Source organism: Semicossyphus pulcher, unplaced genomic scaffold, assembly GCF_022749685.1.
Source record: "Semicossyphus pulcher isolate SPU_LCO1_2020_fin unplaced genomic scaffold, fSemPul1.0.p SCAF_4, whole genome shotgun sequence".
NCBI lineage: Eukaryota > Metazoa > Chordata > Actinopteri > Labriformes > Labridae > Semicossyphus > Semicossyphus pulcher.
The window spans coordinates 18,526,251-18,552,709 of NW_027211715.1; the positions used below are offsets into that span (position 1 = coordinate 18,526,251).

Sequence of the window (26,459 nt, forward strand, 5' to 3'; positions counted from 1 at the left end):
GACTCTTTTTTTTTTGCAGATTCGAATGATTCAGTTTGTCACAGATCCAGGTTTGGGTCTTGCTTTGCTGAGTGATTGTCTTCCTGTTTGATGCAGCTCATGTGCACACTGACACGTATGCTTTCCTGCAGGTCAGTTATTTGTGGTTGTCAGGGTATTTCTGTTTCCCTGCTGCAGTGTGCATCTATTAGATCATTTTTGTTTACTTTACAGGTTCTATGATTGCATCATTTTTTGACCATTCAATATTTTGCAGCGCACTTAAAATATAGATTATAACCATGTACACTTTCTGACTTCAGATGTCAGTCCTCCCCTTTTATCTGTAGGTAAAATAGACAGCATGTGCACCCTGGTGGTGAAAAGCGGCATTGCAGGTCCTGACAACATTTAGGTTTGACAACACAGAGCTCCAGAAAAAGCTCGAGGAACTCGTCCAAAGACACTGGCAGCGTTTTTGGGATTTGAGTCATTTTGTTTCCTCGTTCCCGTCGGGTACAACGAGTCTGAAGCCGTCATGTTCAGTGTGCCAGCGAGGACGAATGAATCATCCTGAAAATCTGATTTCCTGGCAGAGAAGGAGAAGCCATGAAATCAAAGGTGAGCGCAGTTCATTTTGTCACCATCGACTAAACTCTTGTAATACAACTAAAAATCAATCCTTGACCTTGGAAAGGGAAGTTAATAAAACAATCTCCCACATGGTCACTGCCTGGAGCTTTCATTGAGATCATGCAATCTCCCTCAGCTGGTTCATCTTTCCTAGAAATATATATAAACATAATAAAATCTCGACTTGTAATTAAAGGGGACGAGAAGTGCCTGAAACAAAGGGCAGTTTGAAAGTCTGTAATTGAGTGAAATTCATGTGCAGGGGAAGATCATACAATACGATCCAAAGCTCCAGAAAAACTACTAATGGACTTTGTAGAGCGACTGTTTTTGTTTGGTGTTTTTTCACTACATTGGACTACGAGGATCCTGTACAGTTAAGTGCAATCCAGCAAATAATCCTACTTTTACAGAGCTCATGTTTAGTTTAGGGCTGCAGGAGTTGATGTGCCAATTCCATCAACAATTCATTTAGTATATAAATGTTCGAGGGTGTCCACCTCCGCTTCCCAGAGCTCAAAGTGACGCCTTCAATTGTCTTGTTTTGTTCAAGCGACAGTCCAAAAGATAATGAGTTTATAGAAACTTCAAAACAGAGAAAAACAACATAACAGCGAATTCCTAAGATTTTGCTTGAAAAATAAACACGATTAGTTGATTTATTTTCCGCCTATGGACCAATAAATTCAAGCTGTATCCACCGAGTTGTACGTCAAAGTTCTCTGAAGCCAACAAACCAACAACCTGCCAGTCAGCATCTAAGAAGGTCACAACTAGGTTGTTTATTTTGTGATAACTGATACAGGATAAATGTTATACATTCTATTTTAACACTGATATTTTGCTTTATTTTCAATGTCAGTATGCAAAAAAAAGACAATACAAAGTAAACATTTAGTATCATGAATATGATACATAATTTGACTGCTTCATCCATATTAAACCAATTAACTTTAAGGACTCCTTGTTGCCCTGGTGATATCTTGTTTAGCTACAACACAAAAAAGGGAAAAATACAAAAAAACAAAATGCAAACATCAAGAGTTGGCTGACAGCAAACACTGTAAAGAACCACATGATCTTAAGATGCTTCAATCAACTCGTGTAGATGCATATATAAAAACGCAGGATCCCTGTTGTATATATGCACGTACAGTAATAATGCATTACTGGAGTTGTAGAGCCTGTACTGGGCATACAAACAGACAAAATGAAGAGAGCAGGATACACATACATACACACGTTTACCATTATCTCTCCATATAAACACGCATTAACCAACCAACCAGCAGACAGAAGGCTCTCTGGCTTTAGAAGCTAAAAACTACACTTGACTTAAAAAAAGAAAAAGAAACAGACATTCACATTTCTGAAACAAATTCCATGATCGCAGAACTTCTCACCTGATCAACCGTGTGTCCATCAGTCTCATCAGCGTTTAGTGCCACCAGAGAAGCTAGAATAATGATGATGCTGAGGATGATGAGCCCCGTTTGTGCCGTCGTGTCCAACTCGTCCCGTCAGTCGGGGCCGAGTTCACTCTCACTGATTACTTCACTGTCTGTGTTGGTCCTCTTTCTCCACGTCTCCGCTCGCTGTCACTCATTCACTGACTCACTTCCAGTTTCTTCACCCATGAGTGAAAGTGAATGAGTGACCATGTTGTGGAGGACGGTGGAGAAGTGGGACTGCAGCTGCTTATGTCTGTGTTTAGTGTATGAATGTCCTGTACGTCCATGCATTTACCTGTGTGTGTGTGTGTGTGTCCGTAATGTGTGTCCATCTCTCCGCAGGCCTCTACGGTGAGGCCGGGGCTTTGCTACCGCTGTAATGAACTTGGTATCGGTTCACCGCTTGCCCTTTGACCTCAGTCGACAGACAGGTAGTCTTGCAGGGGATCATGTCCTCCTCCTCCTCTCCCATTAGCCAGTTCTGCACCGAGCGCTCAGCCGAGGCAGAGACGTGATTGGCCAGCCAGCCCTGGTGCCACTTGTCAAAGCGTTCGTGCTGGTCTGCTGCCACTCTGTGCTGCGACTGTGGAGGAAGAGGAGGAACTGTCAGAGCTTCGTCTATGAGACATCAACTAGATTTCACAGGCAGATAGTCACCCTGATGCTCTTCAACACATCACAAGAGGAAACTGATGAGCCTACCTTCCTGGCCTTGACCAGCGCTCCTCTGCGGTACATGTAATCCTCGGAGTTCATCACAAACACCATCTTGTGAGTGTTGAGTTTAAATCGACAGTCCAGGCTCCCGGCGTTCTCCACACCCAGCTGCCGGTGCCACTCTCTCCGGCAGCGCATCGCCTCCACCTGTCGCACCTGCCAGCGACGGAAACGACGCAGGTTCCTACAAGAAGAAACACATTTATTAGACCCTTAAACGCTGCTTGGATTAAATTAGACTTCTGGCACAGTCTAGTAACAACTGATGGACATATGAACTATAAAGGTTATCTGAGCTGACAGTGGATCTGAAACCAGCATTGTACTTTGATGATGTTAAAACAGAAGTTCTTCTTTTCTCGACTTGGAATTTGGCTGTCTCAAAAAAAGGCACAGGTGGGAAATACATTTATAATTAAAGAAGTGTCGTGGTTAAGTCTCAACCCTTGATATAAGATATTTGCTACAGTGCTACATTGTTATACCTGGGCAGAAATACAGGTTTGAAGAAGTATCCCTCGACTTGAGAGCACAGACTGGACTCTGTTCCCACAAACTGCTCCATGTAGCTCGACAGGCACTGAGGAAGAACACAGCAAAGATTAGCAAAATGTTTAAACATATATTTTTGTCTTACAGGCGGAAATACGAAGAAACGCGTTTGTAAATGTGTGTTCACCTGTACGTCTAAGGGGTCATCAGCCTGAGCCTCCTCAGTGTCCAACAGCTCAATGGTCATCGTCACATGACCCTTGTTTTGGAGGAACATCACCTGATGACACAGAACACAAAGAAGCATGAATAAAATAAATCAACTCAGTACAGCTGAATTAAACCAAATAACTTCAGGGTTAAAGTAACAATCTCTAACTTCTTCATATGAATAATTTAAGTCTCTATCACCAAATGAGGTAACACAATAGTGATTGAGCCTATGACCCACTGATGAAAGCCTTTGCATTTGCAGTATATAGTATTGTTATGGACTGGGTGTCTGTGGCGACATTCACGGAAACAATCACAAGCGATTTCGATTGTATCCTTAAAGATCACACAACAGAGAAAATCTATTAAAATCAATTCAGTGCACAGCTGATCAGTTATGTGAAGGTACATTTATAGAAACTACGTTCATCTTGCTGAGGTATATGCAGTGCAAATGAAGGTAAAACTTCTGTAGTGCTGAAAAAGAGTTCTGACAGAAAATCATTAACTCTTAGTGACACAGAAAGCAGCTCTCTGGTAAATACTCTAAAACAGGGGTTCCCAACCTTTCTGACTACACGGACCAGACAGTAGCAATAGTATTTTTGATGGACCGGGGGGGTTCGACACGCATGCGCATAAATCACGGTCACACGCACGGAAATACAGACAGGTTGTATCTGTATTTATTCAGTGAGGAGACTGCATCTAAGTTTTTAATACAGGACGAGAGGGACGGCGCGATCCATATGATCCATAGTGTGATCCTAGCAGTTTATCTGAATTTATAATGTGATCCAGCAGTGACTGATGTGTGTGTTTCTATTAAGTTCATAGCGTTGTGATTGGTCCCGTATTTCCGTGAAAACCCTTTATAAAGCATAAAATACGTCTTCACACGCTGTGACCGAGATGAGCCGGAGGTGATCAACGCGTAGTTTATCAGAGTTATCACGCCGCACGGGGAGGAGACAGACGTTAGGAGAGGAGCAGATATGACGCGGACCTGTGTGTGTTTTGATGCTCCATACCTGAATCAATAACGTTGCGATACGTCCGGATTTCTGCGCACAGTTAAAGTATAAACTTCGTCTCCACAGGCTGTCATATGCCCATATGCTGTGTAGTTCATATATTTCACTGATAAACACAGAGCTTCAGAGGGGCATCAGGCTTCTTGGTTAAAGTTTCATGGGATACGAAGCCAGGGTTGCCAGGTCCGCGGTTTTTCCAGCTGAATTGGGCGACTTTTGAAGCGTCTTTAGAGGTGCGAGGCCCTGTGTGGTTAGACACTTCAAACAGCCCAGTCGACGGTTCTGACTCTGCAAATGTTTGGAATGTCACAGACACCTATGGGGTTTCGCGGCCTGGTGCTGAACAACCTACGGCCCGGTACCGGGCCGCGGACCGGGGGTTGGGAACCCCTGCTCTCAAACACTCCTATATAATACAAATATTCAACTATCCTCTCAAAAGTGAGAAAAGCATATTTCCACTGCAGCAAAAACAGAAGGGTGGGAATAGAAATAGTTTTACTTGCTCCAACAGATGCAAAATGTCACAGCCACATATTATAATTCAGGACTTCATTCTCTGGGACTTTGAGCTCACCTTGAAGCAGTTCTCCTCAGCCATGACTCTCTCGGCTTTCCACTGGTAGCTGGTCTCCCAGGCCGCTCTGACACACTGCGAGGACAGGTTCCCCCCCGCTGCCCCCCTCTTCCTCTCAGCCAGGTAAACATCAACCACCTGCAGACAGACCTCGTCGCTCACCAGGTGCTGCAGCTGGAGACAAAGAAAGCGTGCGTTAGAACATGACATTGCTTAATGTTGTAGGTGTCTAAATTGTGTGTAACATCAGTGCTCAAAGTGTGGGTGTACTTTGCTTACCTGCCGGATGATGTTGTGGATGACTTTGTCGATGGTAAATCCGATGTAGGCGTGGATGGTGAACATCTCTCTCAGTGTGTCCTCGTACTGTGTGGAGTCCAGGTTTCCATCCAGCAGGCTGCGCACCATATCCAGGAAGGCTGGGTAGTACTCCTCCAACTCCACCTCACCTGTTGAAGGAAGAGATATCACACCTGTTAGCACTCCACGCTGTTACAGAGCTATTTAGTGACCTGTGTGGAGACGAGGGAAAGCGTGGATCTGTTTTTTGGAGCCATGTTTCTGTGTTTTGTTTGTGTTTCGTAGACCAAATGTTTGATTGACTTATTTAGGAGATGATCTGCAGAATGATCAAGAATGAAAATAAACCATAGTCGCAGCTTTAAGCTGCAGTTCAGATGCTTAGAAGGTGTCGCATTTGCAATAGCGCTCAGTGTAATCTAAATTGCCAAATTGGGTGTTCATGGTAGCTTGTTTACCTGACGTGCAATGAGCCACTATAAAGAAGCATTTCAAAATGAACCACATTATTTACAACATACAAATAAACTTAAAACCAGCCTGTTGTTTTGTTTTCGAGATTGTCAGAAAATGATCCCGTTATTAAGAGAACACAAGCTTTGTTGTTTCGAGAAAAATAAGTCGAGGTCTCGAGAAAACAACCAGAAACAACTCGTTATCTTCCGCTTCCGTAGTCTTGATAATAATCTTCCGGGACACCAAAAACAGACATTGTGCAGCTGCAGCTCAACTTAAAAAACATCACAGTGCTCTTCTAATCGTCTAACCAGGGTCAGCGCAATAAAACCCCTGAACATTATGTGCTTTTATTATTATATTTGTAAATGTTTCAACCTTAACGCCATGCTGTTACAAATGCTGTCATGGCAACGGAAAGAGTAGCATCAGTCTTCAAACATCTGGAATGTTTTTCAATCATGTCTTGAATGTGTGACTCAGCACAGCTAATCCTGGCTTAATGGAGGTAGAAGTGACAACATCTACAACCATTTGACTTAACAGCGTTCTAATTAAGAGCTCATTAACTTATTAACTCATCTCCCTGATGAGGTAGTATTTATATGACAGCTTTTAACCAGAGTTCAAGGATCTAAAACAAAACACTACCTCCCACACAGAGCTTATTTTTACATGTTGAGTCAGATGTGACAGCTGGCTACACCAGCTGAAATTAAACACTTCAGTTAGTCAATTCAAGGACTTATAGAACCAGCCAGTGGCTGAACTTACTGGGCTGTTTGAGGCGAAGCTCCATGGCGAGGTCGCATGCTTTTTCTCTCCTCCCCTCCGCCATCAGCAGCCGCTCACGGCTCTGCTCAGCTCGGTGCTCCAGCAGCTGCCGCTCTGCCTGTCGGTAGACCCGCAGCAGCCGCGTACACAGGGTCTGGTGCAGCCGCAGGAAGAAATACCAGTTGTTGTTAACGAAGAAAAGGTTGTAGACGCCGTCCAGCTCCTTCTGGTGCTCGGCTTCAGGGTCACGCAGGTCCACCTTCTCCCCGGTTCCACCTGAACCCATCTCCATAGGTGTAGATCCAGGGGTGGATGTGGCAGTGCCTGCAGGTTGGCTCGTGCTACTGGAGGTGGTGGAGGCCTCTGTGTCTGCAGGTTGGGATGGGCTGCACCGCCTCCGCCTGGACTCCCCGTTGAGCTGCTGCTGCGGTTGGGACAGGATCTGGGACTGTGATGGGGCAGGTTGGAGTTGAGACTGACTACCTGTGGCTGCTGCTGCTGCTGCTGCTGCTGCTCCTGATGCATTATTAGAATTATCATTTCCTCCTCCTACTACTGCTGCCGCTGCTGCCGCTGCTGCTGCTGCTCCATTTCCACCTCCACCTCCACCTCCTCCTCCTCTCTCTCCCCCATCCTCAGGCTCAGCCTCCTCATCTGTCCATTCTTCAGTATCACTGAGCTCACCGCGGCGGGAGAAGAACAGGTCAGGGACAAAGTGCTGGATGATGCGCTTGATGTGGTCCTTGTCGTCTTTGTGGATGGTGGGCTGACGTTTGACGTGGTAGATGATGAGCGCAGCGGCGTCCTCCAGGATCTGTTTGTCCTCGTACGTAAACACCATGTGAGGCTCACTGGATGAAGCTGCACCAGAGCCGTTACGGCTCTGCTGGCCAACGCTGCCTTCTTCTGTGCTCTGCTCTTGTCGCTGAGACACACAGAAAAAACACAGATTCATGTCGGCAACAGAACAAAGCAGTGACAAATCATGTGTTTTAGTAGTTTCAGAGAAATTAATCGTCCTACACATTTTATAGAAACTGGGGGTAATTTTGTGGCAGCAACCACATTTTCTCCAAACAGCAGCAACACTTCACAAAGGATGAAAAGATCAGTGTTAATCCATCAGTGTTTACCACAGAATGACTGTCGTACTGTGACTGGGAAGGGGGATGTATTTGTATATTGAAAAATCCGAACAGTATTAGAGGGCCTACATTCAACAGGATAGGTCGCACCACAATCATTACAGGAGGCACATAACACCAGAGAACAAGTCCCTCTGAGCAGGTGCACGAGGGGTCGAGAGAGCGGACATTTCCACTTATCTATCACAGATGGTTTTGTTCTCTTGGACGGATAAAGAAATAGAAGTCACCAGATTGTACAAAATTCCCTCAGGCGTTGCCCAGATATCTCATGCTGGTCTCATCTTACAGGAACAGGACCAACATGAGGTCACATTGAGCTTGACCTTCGACCTTTACATTTATTGAGTTCATCCTTTAGTCCAAGTGGACGTTTGTGCCAAATCTGGAGATAATCCCTCCAGGCCTTCCTGAGATATTGTGTTCACGTGAATGGGCCAGAAATAATGGAAATAATTTTGGACGCAAAACAGGAAGGTGGATCGGATGACCATGAAGCTGAAAATGTCAACACATCAGCACTTAACAGAATTGTGTCATAATTAGCGAAATCTCTGTTAATAGATTCTACATAGAAATGTAGAATCTGTAGGCACTGACGTGGATTTTAGGGATGGAAACGGTTTGTACTACGCTTGTAGTCCAAGTAATATCGACCAATCACGTATCAGCAGGATGTGATGTATGCAGGAAAAACAGTCTACAAGACATCCCGGCTCCAAACAGTCATCTGACAACAATTTAGCTTCTTATTCATCTCTATAAACAGACATCTGCAGCAAGTGCAGCTAACAATCGGCTCTAGATCAAAAATTCTATTTGAGATAAATTCCCCTGACGCTGTCACGAAAGCCGATCAGCATTTAGATTTCCCGACTTCCTCGAATGCATCAGTAATTATCGATCAGACCTCCGTTCAACAAACGAGCATTTTAAAAGTAGTTTTCTTCTCTCGTGAGGACAGACCTGACAAAGCTTCATGTTTACTTTTTACTTCTCTGCATCATGATGCTGAAATTTCGGCAAAGGTAAGACCCGTCAATCACAAGAAAACTGTTTTCCTTTTCTGCGTGCTGCATTGTTCACAGAAAAATAATCTTGACTGGAAGTCGTTTATCGCTAACCGCTGGCTAATGTTGACCATTGTTCCTATATCGTCGTCAGACCATAGCCGATGGGATCCGAGATTATAATAAGCGTAACCAATCTTTTTGAGAGATCACTGTCCTTGACCTTTGACCAACAAATTAATTAATTCATGGTTGAGGCTAGGTGGACATTTGATCCTGTCCAGGTGTTGCTGAGGAATTATATTCACCAGGGTTCTAAAAGAAAAGGACGGTACTGAGGTCAAATTGACCCTGAACTTTGACCACCAAAATCTAATCAGTTCCTCCTCAAGTCCAGGTAATTGAGCTGAACATCTCCTGAGCTAAATGTTAAAGTAATAATCTCAAACTTTTTCTTGTAAATAAATGTCTCTTAAGTCACTTTCTATCACCGAATGAGGCAACAGGGTAGAGGGAAAAGAGGGTAGGCGGAGCTAAGCGGCTGCACTTCCGGTTTCTGTAAGCACTGTGAGTAAACAGTAATCTACTATGGCTGAACAAACAAAGTAAAGTTGGATGACTACAGATACAACTTCAAAAATAAGTGAAAATCCAAAGAAAAATTAATTCTTCAAAGAAGGCAAACAGTCTAAAAAGGAAAGCAACCGTCAGCGAGGAAAATCAAGAGTTAGAACCATGACAAAGGGACCCAGCCTCAGACGTCTGGCTAAACTGGTAAGCGTGCTCCCATAATTACAGATTATCGATCAGATATCAGATATTATTATTATATTAAGTGGGTGGCGCTCAAGAGCACAAAACTGAAATATTTAAGATTGTATCTTTAATAAATCAACTATTGCATTCATGATTACCAACAAAGCATTGGAAGTCTCAACAACAAGAACTTGAAGTTCTGCAGTTCTATGTGTTTGAACTGTGTGATTATTTGGCTGAGCTTGTTTTCATTAACTTCTGTTTCTGAGATCAAGAATGACTTGTCTCTGATTTTGCTCAAACCTACAATGAAACTAGAAAATGAGAAGAAAGAAAAATAGTTTTAATAAATACTGAATACGAACTCAATCATAACACATAAATGACCACCAGTATTAGGGGATTTTCTTTGAGACTTTTTCTTTGGTTTGTTGGCATCTGAGTTTAGCTACAAGGAAGGCCTTTTCCCACTGGTCAAAAAACCCACCAACAGACAGGTCAAATGACTCCTCATGACTGCATTAGACCCGGGTAATTATCGCCTCGGCTCCGATCGGTAATGATGGGGGGAAAAAAATCCTTGTCAACACACTAATCTCCTCCCCCTTTCTGGCACGATGCTATGCTCCGTCGGTAACTTCTGCGACTCCTTGTCATCTCAGCTACAAATTCCGCCCGTCTCCGTCCGAACAGCACTCGCACGTAGTTCCAAATTTGTCAGCGCCGAGTTTGCTAAAAGTCCGAATGAGTAATAGATACAATAATAAAGACCATCGTAACATCTTCACTGTTTACTAACCCTGTTTCCAGCGTGTTTGTGACGTCAGACGGTGACGCAGTAGAAAAGAGACTGACAGGAGGATACTTCACTGGCAATGGGAACGGAGACAATCAGCATTTATTAGTGGGTCCTCCGAGGTCTGAAAAACCTGCGTCAACATGCTAATTTCGGTGGGAAAAGGAGGATGACTTTTATATTAAATGTGCGGAGTCATAACTCAGATAAAACGGGGTGTCTCATTCACTCTTTAAAATATATTGAATGATTCCGTTGTGTCTTATTGTGTCCAACCTCCGCTATGACCCTACAAGCCAGCCTTAAATATAGATACTGTAATATGACAGGTAAGTGTTTACCTCATCGTAGACGCTCTCAATCTCATTGAGAAGACTCTTGGACCGCAGGGCCTTCATGTCGTTCTGTTTGAAGTTGACCCCTTGGTGGTCGAGGGACTTCAGGTACGCCTTCTCGTACTGTTCCCTCCAAATCTTGTTGAAACCCTGCTGGGCCTCTCTCCACTCCTCCTCCTTGGCTTTCAACCTGTAGAGATGGACACACCTTAGATTTACTCTGCAAAACAAACCACTTTACATAAATATGATACATTAGGGTGTCTGTCAGTGAAGGTGCTTAAAACATGGCAGTGTGATTGTTAAGGGCTATGCAAACATCTGAGGAAGGGATCATGTTTAGAATTCATTCTTCAGGTGAAAGTTTCCATGTGCCTCGAACATTACACTGAATAAACAAACATTGTTAAACAGCTGTTGCTGGTTTGGTTCACCTTTATTGGCAGGACAAACAAAGATCACTGCCTGTTGAAACAAGGATCAGCAAATCAACATTTCTGTCATATTTTCACAACCTTCCTCCCGTTAATGTAAATTAAATGAGCGGTTTACCTGCCAGGAAAAACTATACAAGAGAAGAGTAGTTGATTAGGAGTCTACTGATGTATCTTTGTTAACCATAATCGTAATGGATGCGCATCAAGATCATAAAAGCAAGAATCCAGCCACTGAAGTCTGCCATCAAACTTTTATAGGGGGAAAGAAATTTGAAACAGAAAGACAGTCCTAACCTCTTGAGCACCACAGGCACGGCGGTAGCAGGACTCCTCTTCAGTCCCTCAATGATCTCAGGGGCTTTGTCACCATAGATACGATACACAGCGCGGCGCTGGATGACCTCAGAGGTGCCGCCCAGACAGTCGTCTAATCTGAATCTGTCCTGGTCCTCGGGAGAAAGACGAGAGAGCTTCTTCTGGACGCTCTCTAGCACCCTGATGGTGGCCAGGTTCGTCTCCAGCACTACATCCAACTGGAAGTGAAAAGTTATAAATACAGAGCAGCATAGTATAGTGTCAGTGTAGCTGCCAGGTGCTCTGTGTGTCAATGCTTATTATCACTTCTATTTACAATAGGGACTCAAACAAATGTGTATACAGGCCTCCCTGCTCTTCGGGAAGTGTAAATACAATCGTTAGGATGTACACACCTCAAATCTTTCGTCCTCGCAGCGATGCAGCTGCTCCTCATAAGGAGTCTTCTTTGAGCTCACGAAGGTGGAGTCCTCTGACCAAGAGGGGAATGACACCCAGGTGTCGTTCAACACCTACACGCACAAAAACAGAGGCATAAAAAAGTTGATCATTTATAGGGGGGAAACTTTCTATAGGAAAATGTGTGTAACACAAAACACAGATATGTGCCAGGAAAGGCAGGAGGGAAGACTGCAAGCAAGTAAACATGAATGTATGAAATGCATGTTTCTAACTGTAAGGAAAAAGTGTAAGGGTTGTACCTCCTTGCATAGGGCAGTGCGTCCGCTGCATTTAGGCTGCTGGTAGGTCTTGGGCAGCGCTCTGTAGCTGGACCCAAGGCGCTTGCAGGAGGCATAATCTACCTCCCGGCCCCCTCCCCCCTCCATGTAGCGATCCGACAGCCCTGACACAGCATGAGAGAGCTCTTTGTCCCCCAGAAATGACTTGAACTGCGTGTACAGTTCAGGAAACTTCCTGAAAGGAGATCATGAATGACAGATAAATCAGGAGTAGAACAGCTGACCAAGAACAAAATGTTAGACATCAGATTAATCCTACCACTGTGAATGCAACAATCTGTCATGTTGGGTTTATGATTGATCAGCAAAGCTCCATATACATAGGTAATAACAGTACAATTTGCATATAACTAGAATGTCTTCCCATCTGTGCAGTAATACCAGAATAACTCTTCAAGAACAGACATAACCCTCTACACATCCCTGCAGACACTGTCTCCATTCACTTCTGCAAAGATCCATTTCACACATGTACTCAGTTCAATCATCCTTCTATCCACTCACCCCAGGAAAGGAGTGACTAGCTGTAGCAGCTCTGCTCCCGAAACTACTTCCTGGTTAAACAAGGCGATGCAGCGCAGGAAGTTCTCGTACACTTCCTGGCTTTTAAACAGGCGGCGAACCTGAACGATGTGAGAGAAAATGACCAATCACTTTACAAAACGGACTTAATAAAGATAGCTTAGAAAAATAAGACAAGGAAGGAAGTACATTGGCAGTGGGTCAAAAGAACAGCATGAACCCAGGAAGAAGGAAATCGACTGGCGTGGAAAACGATGCCTCACCTTATCAAAGAAGGAGAATTCTCTTAAGACTCCGTGTTTTCCAACCGAAGCAAACGACTGATCTTTGGTACAGGAATACTTCATTTTTTTCTGGAGAGGAATATATCCACAATGAACCATTATTCATTAAGGTCGTTTTAGGTGGAACTTTTGAAGTGTTGAAGGAATTACACAAAGAGCTGTTGAACTTTATCCAGATCAAGGACATGTGTACATACACTGGAGCATTGCCTGAGGCACATAATCTAAATGGAGAATTTACCTTGAGCAGTGGGGACATGTGCTGCAGCAGAATGGGCCGAGGCCTCTTTTTGTTCTGTTTGGATATCGTGTCCTCTTCCTCCGGCCTTTTCAGCGGCTCTTTCCCTCCCGTCAGTGAGCTCCCCGTGAACTGCAGGAGAGGAGGCACGAAAGAAACGAATCAGAGTGTAAGTAAGAAGAAAAAAACGGCCATCTCAACTTTTTGAAGACCAAGTTTACTTGTTCAAATATCTTATTTTGTATAATCAATCGTCCAAGAGCTAAAAAAATCCCATTCACACACCGATGGCGGGTTCACTGTCTTGCCCAAGGACACTTTGACATGTAGACTGAGGGAGCTGGGGATCGAACCACCAACCTTCTGATTGAGAGATGACCGACTCTGAGCCACAGCCGCCCCAGCTGCCAATTAATGTTCTGTCGATTCACTAATCAATTAATTGACTATTTCTTTCACGCCCTTCTTTGGACTGATCTGTGAAACTTTGTCAATGTACTGAAAATTACTTTTTAAATAAAAAGGCATGTTGAAAAAAACACTAGATTCAATATCAAATGGGCATAACATGTTTATAGCAGCATGTAGTTTCTGAGCAGTAGCACAGATAAAAAGTGTAGTGTCACTTTTACGGTGTGTAAACATGAGACAAAATCACTACTAAGTCGTACTAAGTGAAATGGTTTTGGGTAATAGTTTACGCATCAACCTGTATGATTATTTTAACATGTTTTGAACTTTGCAGCATAATTTATCTCTGTCCACTGCTGCTTTACTTACCAGTGATCTCTTGGCATCCGGTAAGAACTGTCCGAACTCAGCCAGCAGGTCCTCTTGCCCCTTGAAAAGACTGGCCACTTTAGAAAACACCTCATCTTCTGTCATCCCGCTGATGCCTCGGCTGCCTCGGCTTTCTTTAACCTCCAGCTGCTCTTTCTGAGGGGTGGTAGGGGGGGAAATGGTGATCAGACACGAGGAATCAAGCTTACTTAAAAAAAAAGCAGAGCCAAAATAAAACTATTTGGCTTGGTTACACATGATCAATAGTCTTGGTGCAGGGAACACAAACACCGCAGACTGCTGTGGAAACAATCAAACTCAATCTATGATCTTTATAATAACATTCCACTAAAAAGCAACTCAAACCCTCACTTTTTATCTCTTCAGTACCTGATACGTGTGAAGAATCTCTAGGAAGGCTCTGTAGATCTCTGGATGGTCCAGGAAACGGTTCTTGATCTTGTTTACGTAGCTGATGGCGCTGTCGAACTCCACGGGGCTAGTCTCCGAGGCAGGCGGGGACACCGACGAGGTGGTTGCCTGATTCAGGCTTTCTCTGCTGGTCAGGGGAAGAGAGAGCCTGCTGGGAGGCTCTGGAGGTCCTGCTGGGGTTGAGGAAGTTAGAGACTCCGTCGAGGCCGCCTTGACTTCAGTCGTCTGGGCAGGTCCGGCTTCGGTTTGGGCTGCAGAGGCACTACCTGAGGTCGCGGTCACTGCAGAGGTGGTTAGACTCTTCCCCTGCTGCCCCGGGGACACCTGACAAATGAAGGATGACGGGAAGAGTTTGAGCTGGGTGTTTAGAAGTTAATTAAGCACACTGTTGTTTACCTCTGATTTGGAGAGACATATTTATCAGCCCAGATTGTGCTTTTAATTTAGTGATAAGTCACGTTAATGCTAACATTTGAACCTTACTGGTCTGTGTCCACAACCGCATTTCCCCCAAACGTCTAAAATACTAATCATTCAAATTCATTAGATGAAACAGAAAACCTACCACTCCCAGCAGTAAAAAAAACATTATAAATGCATTTTTTTAACCCATAAAATCTGGCATATTGCATTGTGGACTGTACGTAGAAAGTACCGCACTCACAGCTGAAATTTTAATCTAAGAGATCAGACACTCAGATAAAATCACAACACATGTACCGCACTGTATAAGAAGCAGGAAGTGATTACTCATGGAGACACTCCATGTAAAGCAAATATTATTTCACACTATTTGAAAACTTTATACGTATATTGTGTCTATTGTACTGAAGTTATACTCATAACAAGTGAAATATTTTAATCCAAGGTTACAGTTTTAATGACTGCACTATTATGACAGGGGGGGCTTTGAATGCAAAAACATAAGTCTTAACCACATTCAGTGACAACTCTTGAAGCATGTGTGAAACACACCTCCCCTGGTCCTCAAGTTGCACAATCAAATTCTTGAGTCAACCATTTACTTTTGAAAACAAGAAAAATCTCTCTGCAAAAAAAAACCATGATTGGCATTTGGCTCTTAGCTTGTGCTTTAAATAAATAAACAAGAAGAGCGCTCTTTAGGCAACAAGCGCTTGCTGTATTTAGTCTGGTAGGTTTGTTTGCACAGTAGTACAACTGCTGTGGTTTTATACAACTTTTTTTTTCATCTTCAAGCACCTTAAAGTCAGCTGGACTTCCTGTGTGTGAAACTGACAAAAGATGAGTTTTCTTTTCCTCTACCTATTGTCAGTCAAAATCCAAACACTTTCATTAGCATGTAAATAAAACATCAAATCATAAGAAATATAAAATTAACTGAATATGAGTTAAATTGCGTCCATTTTGCTTTGAATCACAAATAGTCAAAAACATTTCCTGCAATGTTTTTGTTATCAGATAGTAGATAATGTTTATATATATATATATGACGCACATCGTTAATAGTAATCTATAATAATGCATTTTATATACATTATATATGGTAAAATTAATCAGCTGACTTTTGAGAACTTAGGATCTTGATTTAGATGCAAAAACATTCATTTTCAAAGTTGTGTTTTGAAGAACACATGAATGAAAAAGGAGGTTCTCCAAAAGATAAAAAAATGAAAGAACCCCCTCCAGCTCTGACTTTTTCTATTCATTTATTTAACACTAATAAACTGACAAATTACCTAAGTGGATTTCAGTGTAGAAGAAGCACACCTGTTTTTTCTCAATGATTTAACAGTTCTGTAGGCTAAAACAGACCTCCTCTTTGCTCCTTTCAGCACACCATGACGTTATACTGATACACCTGCTGAAAGTTTCAGAGGTTTTGAAGATAAATAAAAAACTGAGATTTTATCAACTCCAGCTCTGAGGGTAGTCTCTCACCTGTGTTGAGAACGGAGATTGGAGGAAAGCCACCCCATTCTTGGGGACCTCTATCCGATACCCCGGTGGTAGGAAGGCATTGAAGCCCAGGACTAGGTCTGGGTGTCCATGGAAAAGTTGTGACACGCGGTTGATCACACCTGGGGTGTCGATGCTATTCAAAAGAACAGGCAGACACAAAACTATTAGTGGTGAGGGTGACACGAGTAAATAAGGACTTGCTTCCTCTCTCATATGGTGTCTAGGATGATCAACTCATGTGAAAAAGGGAACATAAACTGCTGTTACATTAGAGCAGGATGTTAACTCTTATTTCTTTCTTATTCATAAATGTAAAACGTGTAGTTGATCCTGGGATGTTTAAAGTTTATCACTGTACTTGGCAGCAGGTGTCCACATTCTGTTATCATTAAAAACATGCTACTAAAACAAGGTAACGTCTTCCATAATTACCTCTGTGACTTGAACTCTTTCATGATGTCGAGAAACTTGTTGTATATGCCCGGATCATTTGCGAAACGGATTTTGACTTGGTCCAGATATGACAAGGCATCTTCAACCTGAGCAAAGAGAAAAGGCAAAAATCATCAATGCACCTCAAAGCACAAACAGACTCACCTGGACCTGCGAAAAAGCTTTAAGGCAAACATCCTGTTGTGATGTTGATGAAGGATCTTGAACCTAGCTTTCAGAAAAGCTTGAACACGTTTACCGGACAATGGCTGGCCTATACATCAATGCTACTGTGTGTTTCATTAATATTTGTACATATTGGCAGGTGCTACCATAAAATATCAAAATGTTTGGGGTTTTTTTTGCATAATTTCCTCAATACTAGCTATGTGGACACAGAGTTATATAAAAGGTAGGGCTGGACAATAGGCTATGTGTCGTCAAAACAATATGAAAATGTCGTATGTGTCGTCTCCATCGCGATGTCACAAAACGAGTCGCTTTATGGCTACTTTTACGTCAGTTTGACAACGCTTTACGTTCTAATCCTTGCACGTGTGAGTGAACCTGGAGCGAACCATAGAGGGAGGTGCTGTTTATTAACACGGACATTAAAGCTGCTGTGCGAAGTTTTCAGCTGGTTATGAAATGGACTGAAATGAATACTGATGTCTTTATATAACCTACAAAAGCAAACGAGACCGTATATAGTTATTTTTAATGCCTGTAACCACTGCCGGGGGGTAGGTGTCAGATGAAGGGATTAACATCGCGCTGCTAAATCAGCCTTCTGCTATATTTTCCACTGCAAAGATTGACAGTGATTGATACATCTGAATATTAAAAAAAAGCAAGGGAAGATTTTTTGTTAAAAAAAACACTTCTTAAACATGTACAGGACAAGATCGGCAAAGAGAAAAGAAGTACCACTTTGTCCACAGGGGGCACCAAAATCAACACGACCCAAAAGTTCCTCATAGAAGCTTTAATGTGCAGAAAAGGACTCGGGCTCAGCTCAAGGGAAAACAGAAACTCTGTATTTTTTATTTGTCGAGTATTCAATTCAGACAGAAAAAAAAGGCTTTACCATGTGGTTATTTCATATAGACTAATTACTTGTTAAATTACCAGAAAACGTGCTATATCGTGATATATATCGTTCTAAAGATATGAAAAATCCTATATCGTGATATTGGATTTTGGCCATTTTGCCCAGCCCTATTAAAAGGTTGTGTTTGCTGTCTTCATTGTCAGCTGGAGTGCTGTATCAACAAATGCACTCTTTAGCTGTACAAGCTGTACAAGTAAATAAATAAATAAATAAACGAGCAAACAGCTTTTGTTCACTGGACCCAGGCTTTCTTTATTCACAACAGCCCAGCTAGGTCAGGTTACGATAGAAATATGTGTTCACACAGAGCCTTGTCACAAACGGTGCACATTATATAGGGTTGTTGAAGCTAACGTTAGCCAACAACAGACGGTAATAACTCTTACACTTACAACACATTTATACACTACGTTTAGTCTCAGTAGCTCCCTGGTCAGCAGCGTCGTGTCGGCACAAACGGCATGATAATATTCAAACACTGCGATAACAAAGAAAGGTGTAATTAAGCTGCTAATCATGAGAAACAGCCGCTCTGTGCTGGCCTGGCTGGCTGACGTCCTCCACTTTGTTCAGGCTGAAAACACGAACAAGAGGAACTTCCCTCAACCGAGGTGTGAGTTCACGTCTGCTCAGTTATTGACACCGTAAATAAGAAACTACCACTAACTGTCTCACCCGACTGTCACACAACAAATGCATTAATGAAACACAGCTAACACATCTAACCTTTAATGTCAATGTTCGCCTGTTAAGCGATGAATTACTTTTAATAGGCCAGCGAGCTAACTGAGGTTAGCCGATCCTCTCTCTGCTCTCGACGTGAGAGGAGAAAAGACTCAAAGCTAAAGCAACGATCCGACAAACAAAATGGTTGTGACTCTGAGGGACTTTTCCCTGCTCGTTGTCCTCTTACCTTCAGCTTCTGGAAGTGCTGCTGCTGCACTTGCTTTTGTGTTATAACGTAAGGCTTGTCTTGGATTTGGTTTATCTGCTTCGCGGTGCTGTGTGCCTGAATCTTCGCCATTATCCCGGCGACAGGAGGCTGGAGAGCCTCCACCACAACTTGAGAGGGAAGCGTCGGTGTTACCTCCAGTTGTTGGCTAGCCGACAAACCTTCCTCTCGGTCGGGAAGCCAGCCTGCCAGCAAGCAACCCTACTTTGCCTGGCTGGACAGTCTCGGCTCAGCGCAAAAGGACGGGAGATCCAGTGGAGTGGAGGGTGATGACAGACGAGCTGCTACTCGCTGCGACTTTGATTAAACATCACCATCGAGTTAAACAAGCTGAGACAAGAAGCGTCGGGAAATAAGCTAAGGGACAATGGTTGCCGTTTATCGTATTTAAAATAACTATCGCCTGTCTCTTTAAATTCGGCGGCAGCGGTCTGTCTTGGCGTCCGGAAGCCAGAGTAGGAGTGAAAAATTGAAAAAAAGAGGAGTGAAAAATTGAACTGCGCAGGCGCGACGATGGGAGGAGCTCAGTTCACAAGAATCAGATTGCTCCACTCCCCCTTCAATGCTACAAAGGAACAATGTTACTCCATGCAAAACGATAGCTTCATACTTTAGACTAAACCCGCAGCTACAAGATCGACGATAGACTGAGCACTGACTGTGAGACTGATCGATAAATATACAGCTCATTCTGCGGGCATATTGGCAAAATGCTGCTCTGGTCGATGCTGCAAGTTCAATACAGGAGAAGGAGGCAGTTTTCAACAACTTTATTGTCTTTTTGAATGGATTTCCAGGAAAACAGGAACAAATAACTGGATGTAAAATGATTTATTAATGACGTTCACAAGGTAAAACATCAAGTGAAGTAAGGAGAAGGAAAAACAGGAAAAGGACAGTGTGCATTAGTTCATTATTTGTGTTTTCTAACTTCTGTAGCAAGGTCGCTTAAAGGTGCGGTAAGAGAGTTTTTATAACTATGAGGCATCCCCTAAGAGGCTTTGGCAGCAAGCTTCCACCTTTGTAGCCACTGTTGGAATGTCAGTCCTCCTTTACTGACCTCAGGTAGGACATGCTGAGCTGGCTTCTCCCACCTAAACACATGGACACAAAACAAACAAAAAAAGCTTAACCAGCAAATCGCCTGACAAAAGGAATAACTCCAAATCAATACAAAGACATTCATGTATAGAAAGAAAACATAAGTAATCAAATCAGCATCAAGGTTACGATTTAGCGCAATACAAGAAAACAACCAGGGTCTTTTTTTCCTGATATGCGTGAATTACAAAAGTAGAACAAGATTGCAAAAAAGAATTACCTTTGATGGACATTTTTAGAGTAAATTAAATACTGTTAAACACCTTATGTGCTCTACAATAGGTTATCTACTTAAGAAATGTGCCTCACCAGTAAGAGATAGCAGTTTTGACTTGGTTCCCATAAGAAAGGCCTTGGGTGCAACGTTGGGTGAAGCTTCTGACTCTTGGTACCAGAGCCTTCAGAAGCTTCTGATCCTCTTCCACGACTCTGGACAGCAGTGCTAAGACGCATAGTGCAGACAGACAGTTGTTTTGTTCTTGTGTGAGCCAAATACAGCACTTCCTACTGTGTATTTTTAGCTTGATAAATACTTAACCCTTGATGAGTTTCTCTGATTACCTTTTTGATCAGATGCGTGCAACAGCTCTGCTTCCTTCTCTGTCTTCTGCAGTGAAGCAGTGTGAAGTTGCAGCAACTGGCGGAGAAAACGCAACTCAAGCTGCTGGGAGCGTGTCTGGGAAGCCAACTCCTCTGGAGCCTGGAGTTTAAAAAGAAGGGAAAAAAATGTGTCAAAGTCATTTAAAGAGGCAAAGGAGAAGAAATGCCTCTATACAGTGAAATAGATTTGAATGGGTAATAATTTTATCAGCACTGCTAGTGAGAAGACTGGGGTCAAGTGATAGCAATGACAGTCAGCTGGATAATCAAAACCATTCTGAGCATGTGGACTTTAAAGAGCTGGAGAATCTGCTCCTTGACTTTCTGGCACAACTTTTATGAGAATGCAACAAGTTTCCACATGGACCTCAAATCCTAAGTTACACATCACATGGGGTTACTATGAAAAACACACAGTTTTATGTCTTGTAAAATATCACATTCATCATTTTCTCCTGCATTAATCCACTGGTTTACAGGACATAAGCTTTCAGTTACTTACTGCTTTTGAATTAAATCATTAACCACTTAATTATGAATCAAAGTGACTTGTGCCAAGAACTGACAGGCATACACAGTATTGCACTGTGTTACAGAATATTGATGCATTTGATGCCCAGACTCACCCTGTAAAGTGGGAATTCCAGGCTCTGACACAAGCTGCTGAAGGCCGGGTACTTCAAGCGGTTGATGGACAACCATGACGCAGGGATTCTTTGTGTTCTGACATAACAGAATTACTTTATTATTTTGTGCAATTGATCAATACTATAATTAAAAAATCCGCTGTGAAAATGTAATTGATCATTTGGATGTTTAGGACCCCTTTTGTAAACTGGGTGATACTTATCTAACTGGGGTTAGCAGACAATTTGTTCTTACCCTTCAACAGTCCTCTGGTCAAGAGCAAGAAGGGAAATCGTTCCTAACTGTCTGGCCTCCTTGGAAATGGAATTTCTCTGACTGTTGGCTGAAGTGGTGACATCTCCAAATTGTGGGACCAGTTTTCCCTGGATGAATTCCTCTAACTAAAACAGACAGAGAGAAAAAATCAAGATGTATTAGAGAAACCAAAAAGTTTCACAGAATGAAGTCAGCGTTATAAATAACGTGTACTTCGGTTTCTTAGGCCCTTAACAGACCTGGTATTAACATGTGTCCTGGGTGATCCAATCACAAGTGGTCAGCTCTAAGTACTAGCGTTCACACTTTGCATTTCAATGCGTCTCCAAATGCGTCTTCAGTGACCACTTGTGATCGGATCTCATTTTCCCGTTCTGTATGCAAATGAACACGGAGCCTCATTCACCTTAATAAGACTTTAAAAACATCATATAATACAAAAAACAAGACATACGACAGCATGAGGAGACGGGGTTTACATTTTATAGTAACTGTGTTGGAACAGATCGTGACATTATTAAATCAGGTACAGAACATACACACAGATCTGTGTCCTCACATTTTAAAACTGTGATAAACTGTTTGTGGATCATATCTCCGACCCACAGCGTCTCTCCCCCTCGTCGGTTCGGAATTGTCCTGTATTAAAAACTTAAATGCAGTCTCCTTACTGAATAAACACAGACATGATCTGTCTGTATTTCCATGCACATTGTAAATCTACGTTTACACATGCTGGAGTGACATGAGAGATAAATAAACATACGAAGAGACACAGCAGAGGAATGTTAAATCCGACAGGAATGAGAGGCGAGTGGTCTCCCCGTATCCACGTGATTGTTACCGCGGATACGGACCTGTAGTTAAGGCTGTCCACTTGTGATCTGATCAGAAAAACCACATGTTAATACCAGGTGTGTTAAGGGCCTTAGAGTGGTTGTTGCGCATCCGCACCTCTGTTTGCAGACGGATCAGCTCCATCTTGGCTGACGAGTTCCCCTTAATCAGACCTCTGATATGCTCCTGCCTCAGAACCTGGAGACACAACAACATAACATGTTTAATGATATATCTTGGAGAAATACTGACCAAAATACCCTAATTTTAAGTCTCCAGTTAACGGCACTGAAAAACCAAATCTTTAAGACTGCTTTTTCCTGAATCCAAGATCCAAGAGGGACACTGGCGAAGGTTGACAGAGGTCTCTCATTGTGAATTAACTCACCACAAGCTGCCTGAAGTCAAGGATGCTCTGCCACTGTCTGCGGAGGTTTTTGAGCGCCTCCTGTCGGCTTCTGGCATGCTGGTCAAGTTGGATACATCTGTCTCTGATGTGATCCCTGGCGGCTGTCTGCATCACACACTGGAGTTCCACCTTTAGAGCTGACCTGACAGTGACAAACAGAAATGTTAAAATGAACTTGTTCAGTCTTCATTGTAATATTCCTGTGATATAATTCCTCAGGATAATTATACACTATTGATAACTAATGTGAACATCATCAGTTAACTCTATGATGGGTGGGCTTACAGTGCCAAGGTGTCATTGTGGAGGTCGTCTGCAATACCAGACACCTCCAGCTCAGCCTCCTTCTTGCGGGCCTGCAGCTGGTTACAGAGCTGCTGGACTCTGGAGCGAGTCTGGGCCAGTTCGACCAAACTCTGCTCCACCTCTTCCCAAGCAGCCTGAAACAATTAATGTGTAATTTCACAAAAAATACCAGAAAACATTTTCATATGTTTTCTTCTACTTTTAACCTCCTGTGTATAATATTACAGTGTACATGTGTGTTCGTGTTTAGCACCTCTAAGAGGGTCTTAACCGGTGGCAACTCTTTATCTTCTTCTGCTGACATGTCCAGGAGGTGATTGCTTTCATAGCGGAAGCTGCAATTAAAATGCAAGAGACATACTTTGAATTTTGAGTTTTTATAGTCTTAATGGAACGAGTGAAGATTATAATAACAAAGAAGTTTGCTCTACCGTAGAGCTGTTACATCCCGTGTCACATCCAAAGATGCAAGTTTCTCCTCTAGTTCCTTCTGCTCTCTGGAAGCCAAATACTCCAACGCTGAGAGGACGTGGTTTGGAGGATAACCATCCAACAGGTTCTGACAATATGACAAACAATAACATGTTAATGAAAACAGAAAATACCTATATATTTAGTGAAATTTGTTCGAAATGCACCAACCTCCACCGAGCTGAGCCAGTACTGAAACACTGCAGTCCTTTGTTCACGAGTCATTCTGAAAGAAACAGAGAGATAAGCAATTAAATCACAACAGAAGAAGTTGACAGTATTCTGAGAGATAGCTAGTGAATATTTTAGTTCTCAAATATTGTGTCCACTGTAGTCCTTACGGTTTGGCGGCAGACGGTGTTGTTTTCAGTTCACTCTCTTGTAGAGAACAATAGAAGTGGATCCTGTCGTCACACAGCTCTCTCACTTCGCGCTAACAGGAAAGACAAAGTACATGGGATGATTTCCTTCAGTCAGATGTTTATACATAACAGACATGGTTGACATTGCTCTGAATATGATGTGCATATTTGACATGCATCTTAAATATTTGGCAAAATTAAAAAAATTCAGTATTAAATTACTCTCAACATGGTATAAAAGATAAAAGTAATTCACTGCAGTCTCCCACCTATGATGGAATTTAAAAAACCACTCCCCACTTAATTCACTTCTATAACACTGTATGTACTTAATAGTTTACTCTACATTTAGCAGTAAATACAACTATAGGACTATATAGTATTAAGGGAGTGTCAAGGGGACTTTTCATTCTTTATTTTCGGGGCTTTCTGACTGAGACATCTACCAATAGAAAGCATTAAAACACCAGCGTTGTAAATGCCCGATGTGCACTTTTAACTCTACTCATTTAAAAACAGACCAGACTTTGGCAGCTCTTACCAGGACTTGTGCCTCTGCTGCAGCTTTGGAGTTGAGGTTGTCTCTATCACTGCTGCTGGAAGGCTTATCATCAAAAAGCACTTCAATCTCTGCTTTCCTGCAACACACATACAGTACTTACTTACACACTATGTAAATAGAATGTGTATGTAAATGATCCTACCTCTTTGTTTTAATTTATTTTCAAACTTTTTCTGCCTTACCTGGCCATTTGTTCCAGTGTCTGGCAGTGTGCACTGATCTTTTGCGTGTCATCAGAGAGCTCCTTCCGACCCAAGATGCAGCGCTGCTTGAAGGCCTGTAGGAGCAGCTCTCTGCGTTGACAGTCCTCCACCTGGGCCCAGCTCCGGTTGATGGACCGCTCTATAAGTAAAAAGAAAAACAAAACCTAGTGTTGGGAATCACCTTAAATATTGTTGAAATACAGAAATAATGCACAGGGCAGCAATTATATGGCTTTCTGATCTGACCACTGCACCTGCTAAAGGAGTCATGTGTTCTGATCAGATAACCATCCCGTACTGCATCTGATGGACTCACCTTGTGTGGCTGTCTGTTCCTCTGTTCCACTGATCTGAGAGTCCAGGTGACTGATCTCTGCTCTCAGCTGCTCTATCTTCCTCTGAAGCTCTCTCTGCTTAGCAGCCTCACTTTGGCCTTCAGCTTGCTCCAACTGAGCATGCAAAAGCAAAAATGGATAATAACGCATTGTATTTCATCAGTGACCTTACTGAAATTAAAACTTCCACTTTTTGTTTCATAAGTGTACTCAAGCAAGATTATTGTAGTGCATGTAACCAGCAAGTAATTATTTAAAAAAGCAATAAACCATTCAAAGGGAAACTTTTTTCACCTACCTCTTTGTTTTGAAGAACTTTGTACCTTGAAGATTATAATGTCAAGGAAATTACAGGATACATACTAAATAAACCCAGGGGCCATGAGGGCTAAGAAATTCATAACACACAGAAATATCAAGTAAAGGAAGAGGGCAAGTTATTCTGGGTGTATTAATAATTTGATGAACAGTAAACCAAGTGAGAGAGTGGGAGTAGGACACACCCTAAAGGTTCCTGGAAAAGATTGGATAACCAGCACTCCAAGACAAAGCAAGCCAAAGTGGTTTGCCACAAAGATGTGCAGTGGCAGAAGTGACAGGATGTCCAAAAATTGGCAGAGAGACTGTATGTTCACAGAACATAAACATACGAACAGCTATACGTCTTGAGCAAGAAACTGACTCTAAATAACATCCCACCAAATACACAAGTGCAACTAAATGACTTAAAGCACACATGAAGTTGAAATTGCTATTATAAAGACAGTAGCTCTGAAAGCCTCAATCAGGGCCAGAAAGGATACCACTGGAGATTACCACGCATGATCCTCACGTTCCTGGAAAAACAGAGAGACAGTAAGAAGCTGTAATCCATTATTTGCACATGTGCCCAGTCAAAGAGTATACAGTTGGAGGGACTTATACATATTTTTGATACTAAGGCAACTAATAAATGCTATGTTGGCACTTCACACATACGGAACATGGACGGAATAGGGGCTGGGATGACAAAGAAATCAGCAGTATTTTAACCATAAATAAACGATCAAGAGCTTGCAGGAGAGAAAGGCAGTGTTAAGACTAACCTCTGTTGAAAAACGTGTTGGATGACATATGTCCATATTGATTTCCCAGTCCCAACACAGATCCTAGACAAAAAAAATGACCAGCCTTTTGTTAGTTCATCATAAAATGTGAGCAAACCTTTTTTAAGTATTTAAAGTTATAGTAGTATTTTCGAACAATTGACACCTACGTTTTAAAATAGCTGTCATTTGGCAGGCTGTCCGGGGGCAGATTGAACTCCTCTGTCGCCCAGCGTTTCAATTCCTGCACAAGATTTCTGTCAGCCATCCTGGAAGACCACAGAAAGTAAACAACTTGTAGAAAGCTAACCCAGCTAGCAACATCAACAGGCTCGCGAGCCTATCGCAGTTTGCTCCAATTTATCAAATTATAGTTTCTGAACTGATTCTACTCGTGTAGAAGATGCTTCTTTTCTCTTATACACGCAAGTTA

General features: G+C 42.5%; 2 protein-coding genes across 2 annotated transcripts; both read right to left on the reverse strand.

The window, feature by feature from the left end:
* Positions 1-1,363: 1,363 nt before the first annotated feature.
* Positions 1,364-19,300, reverse strand: sin3b (SIN3 transcription regulator family member B). Its single transcript, XM_069680396.1, has 19 exons — positions 18,814-19,300; positions 16,790-16,896; positions 16,337-16,490; positions 14,375-14,740; positions 13,985-14,140; positions 13,208-13,336; positions 12,946-13,035; positions 12,665-12,783; positions 12,122-12,335; positions 11,816-11,932; positions 11,400-11,638; positions 10,675-10,858; positions 6,627-7,551; positions 5,376-5,545; positions 5,097-5,270; positions 3,460-3,552; positions 3,266-3,360; positions 2,766-2,964; positions 1,364-2,646 (listed from the first exon to the last, which is right to left on the reverse strand). The coding sequence occupies exons 1-19, from the start codon at positions 18,922-18,924 to the stop codon at positions 2,410-2,412; spliced, it is 3,879 nt and encodes a 1,292-aa protein (XP_069536497.1). The 5' UTR covers positions 18,925-19,300; the 3' UTR covers positions 1,364-2,409.
* A 338-nt stretch (positions 19,301-19,638) lies between these two features.
* haus5 (HAUS augmin-like complex, subunit 5) lies at positions 19,639-26,294 on the reverse strand. The gene is made up of 19 exons (XM_069680307.1): positions 26,197-26,294; positions 26,027-26,089; positions 25,745-25,777; positions 25,240-25,264; positions 24,923-25,055; positions 24,586-24,745; positions 24,383-24,479; positions 23,821-23,912; positions 23,651-23,705; positions 23,440-23,567; positions 23,262-23,343; positions 22,988-23,142; positions 22,682-22,844; positions 22,411-22,491; positions 21,436-21,581; positions 21,180-21,276; positions 20,515-20,653; positions 20,263-20,395; positions 19,639-19,946 (listed from the first exon to the last, which is right to left on the reverse strand). The coding sequence occupies exons 1-19, from the start codon at positions 26,292-26,294 to the stop codon at positions 19,844-19,846; spliced, it is 1,983 nt and encodes a 660-aa protein (XP_069536408.1). The 3' UTR covers positions 19,639-19,843.
* Positions 26,295-26,459: the final 165 nt, after the last annotated feature.

What these genes read in the sequence shown, in the direction of transcription:
- sin3b (XM_069680396.1), bottom strand. Translation starts at nt 18,924, where the DNA reads ATGGCGAAGATTCAGGCACACAGCACCGCGAAGCAGATAAACCAAATC. An exon ending in AATTCTCCTTCTTTGATAAG is followed by an intron (nt 12,784 to 12,945) that starts GTGAGGCATCGT and finishes CACATCGTTCAG; the next exon opens with GTTCGCCGCCTGTTTAAAAG. An exon ending in TCCACAACATCATCCGGCAG is followed by an intron (nt 5,271 to 5,375) that starts GTAAGCAAAGTA and finishes CTTTGTCTCCAG; the next exon opens with CTGCAGCACCTGGTGAGCGA.
- haus5 (XM_069680307.1), bottom strand. Translation starts at nt 26,294, where the DNA reads ATGGCTGACAGAAATCTTGTGCAGGAATTGAAACGCTGGGCGACAGAG. An exon ending in ACACTGGAACAAATGGCCAG is followed by an intron (nt 24,480 to 24,585) that starts GTAAGGCAGAAA and finishes TGTGTGTTGCAG; the next exon opens with GAAAGCAGAGATTGAAGTGC. An exon ending in ACACCGTCTGCCGCCAAACC is followed by an intron (nt 23,706 to 23,820) that starts GTAAGGACTACA and finishes TGTTTCTTTCAG; the next exon opens with AATGACTCGTGAACAAAGGA.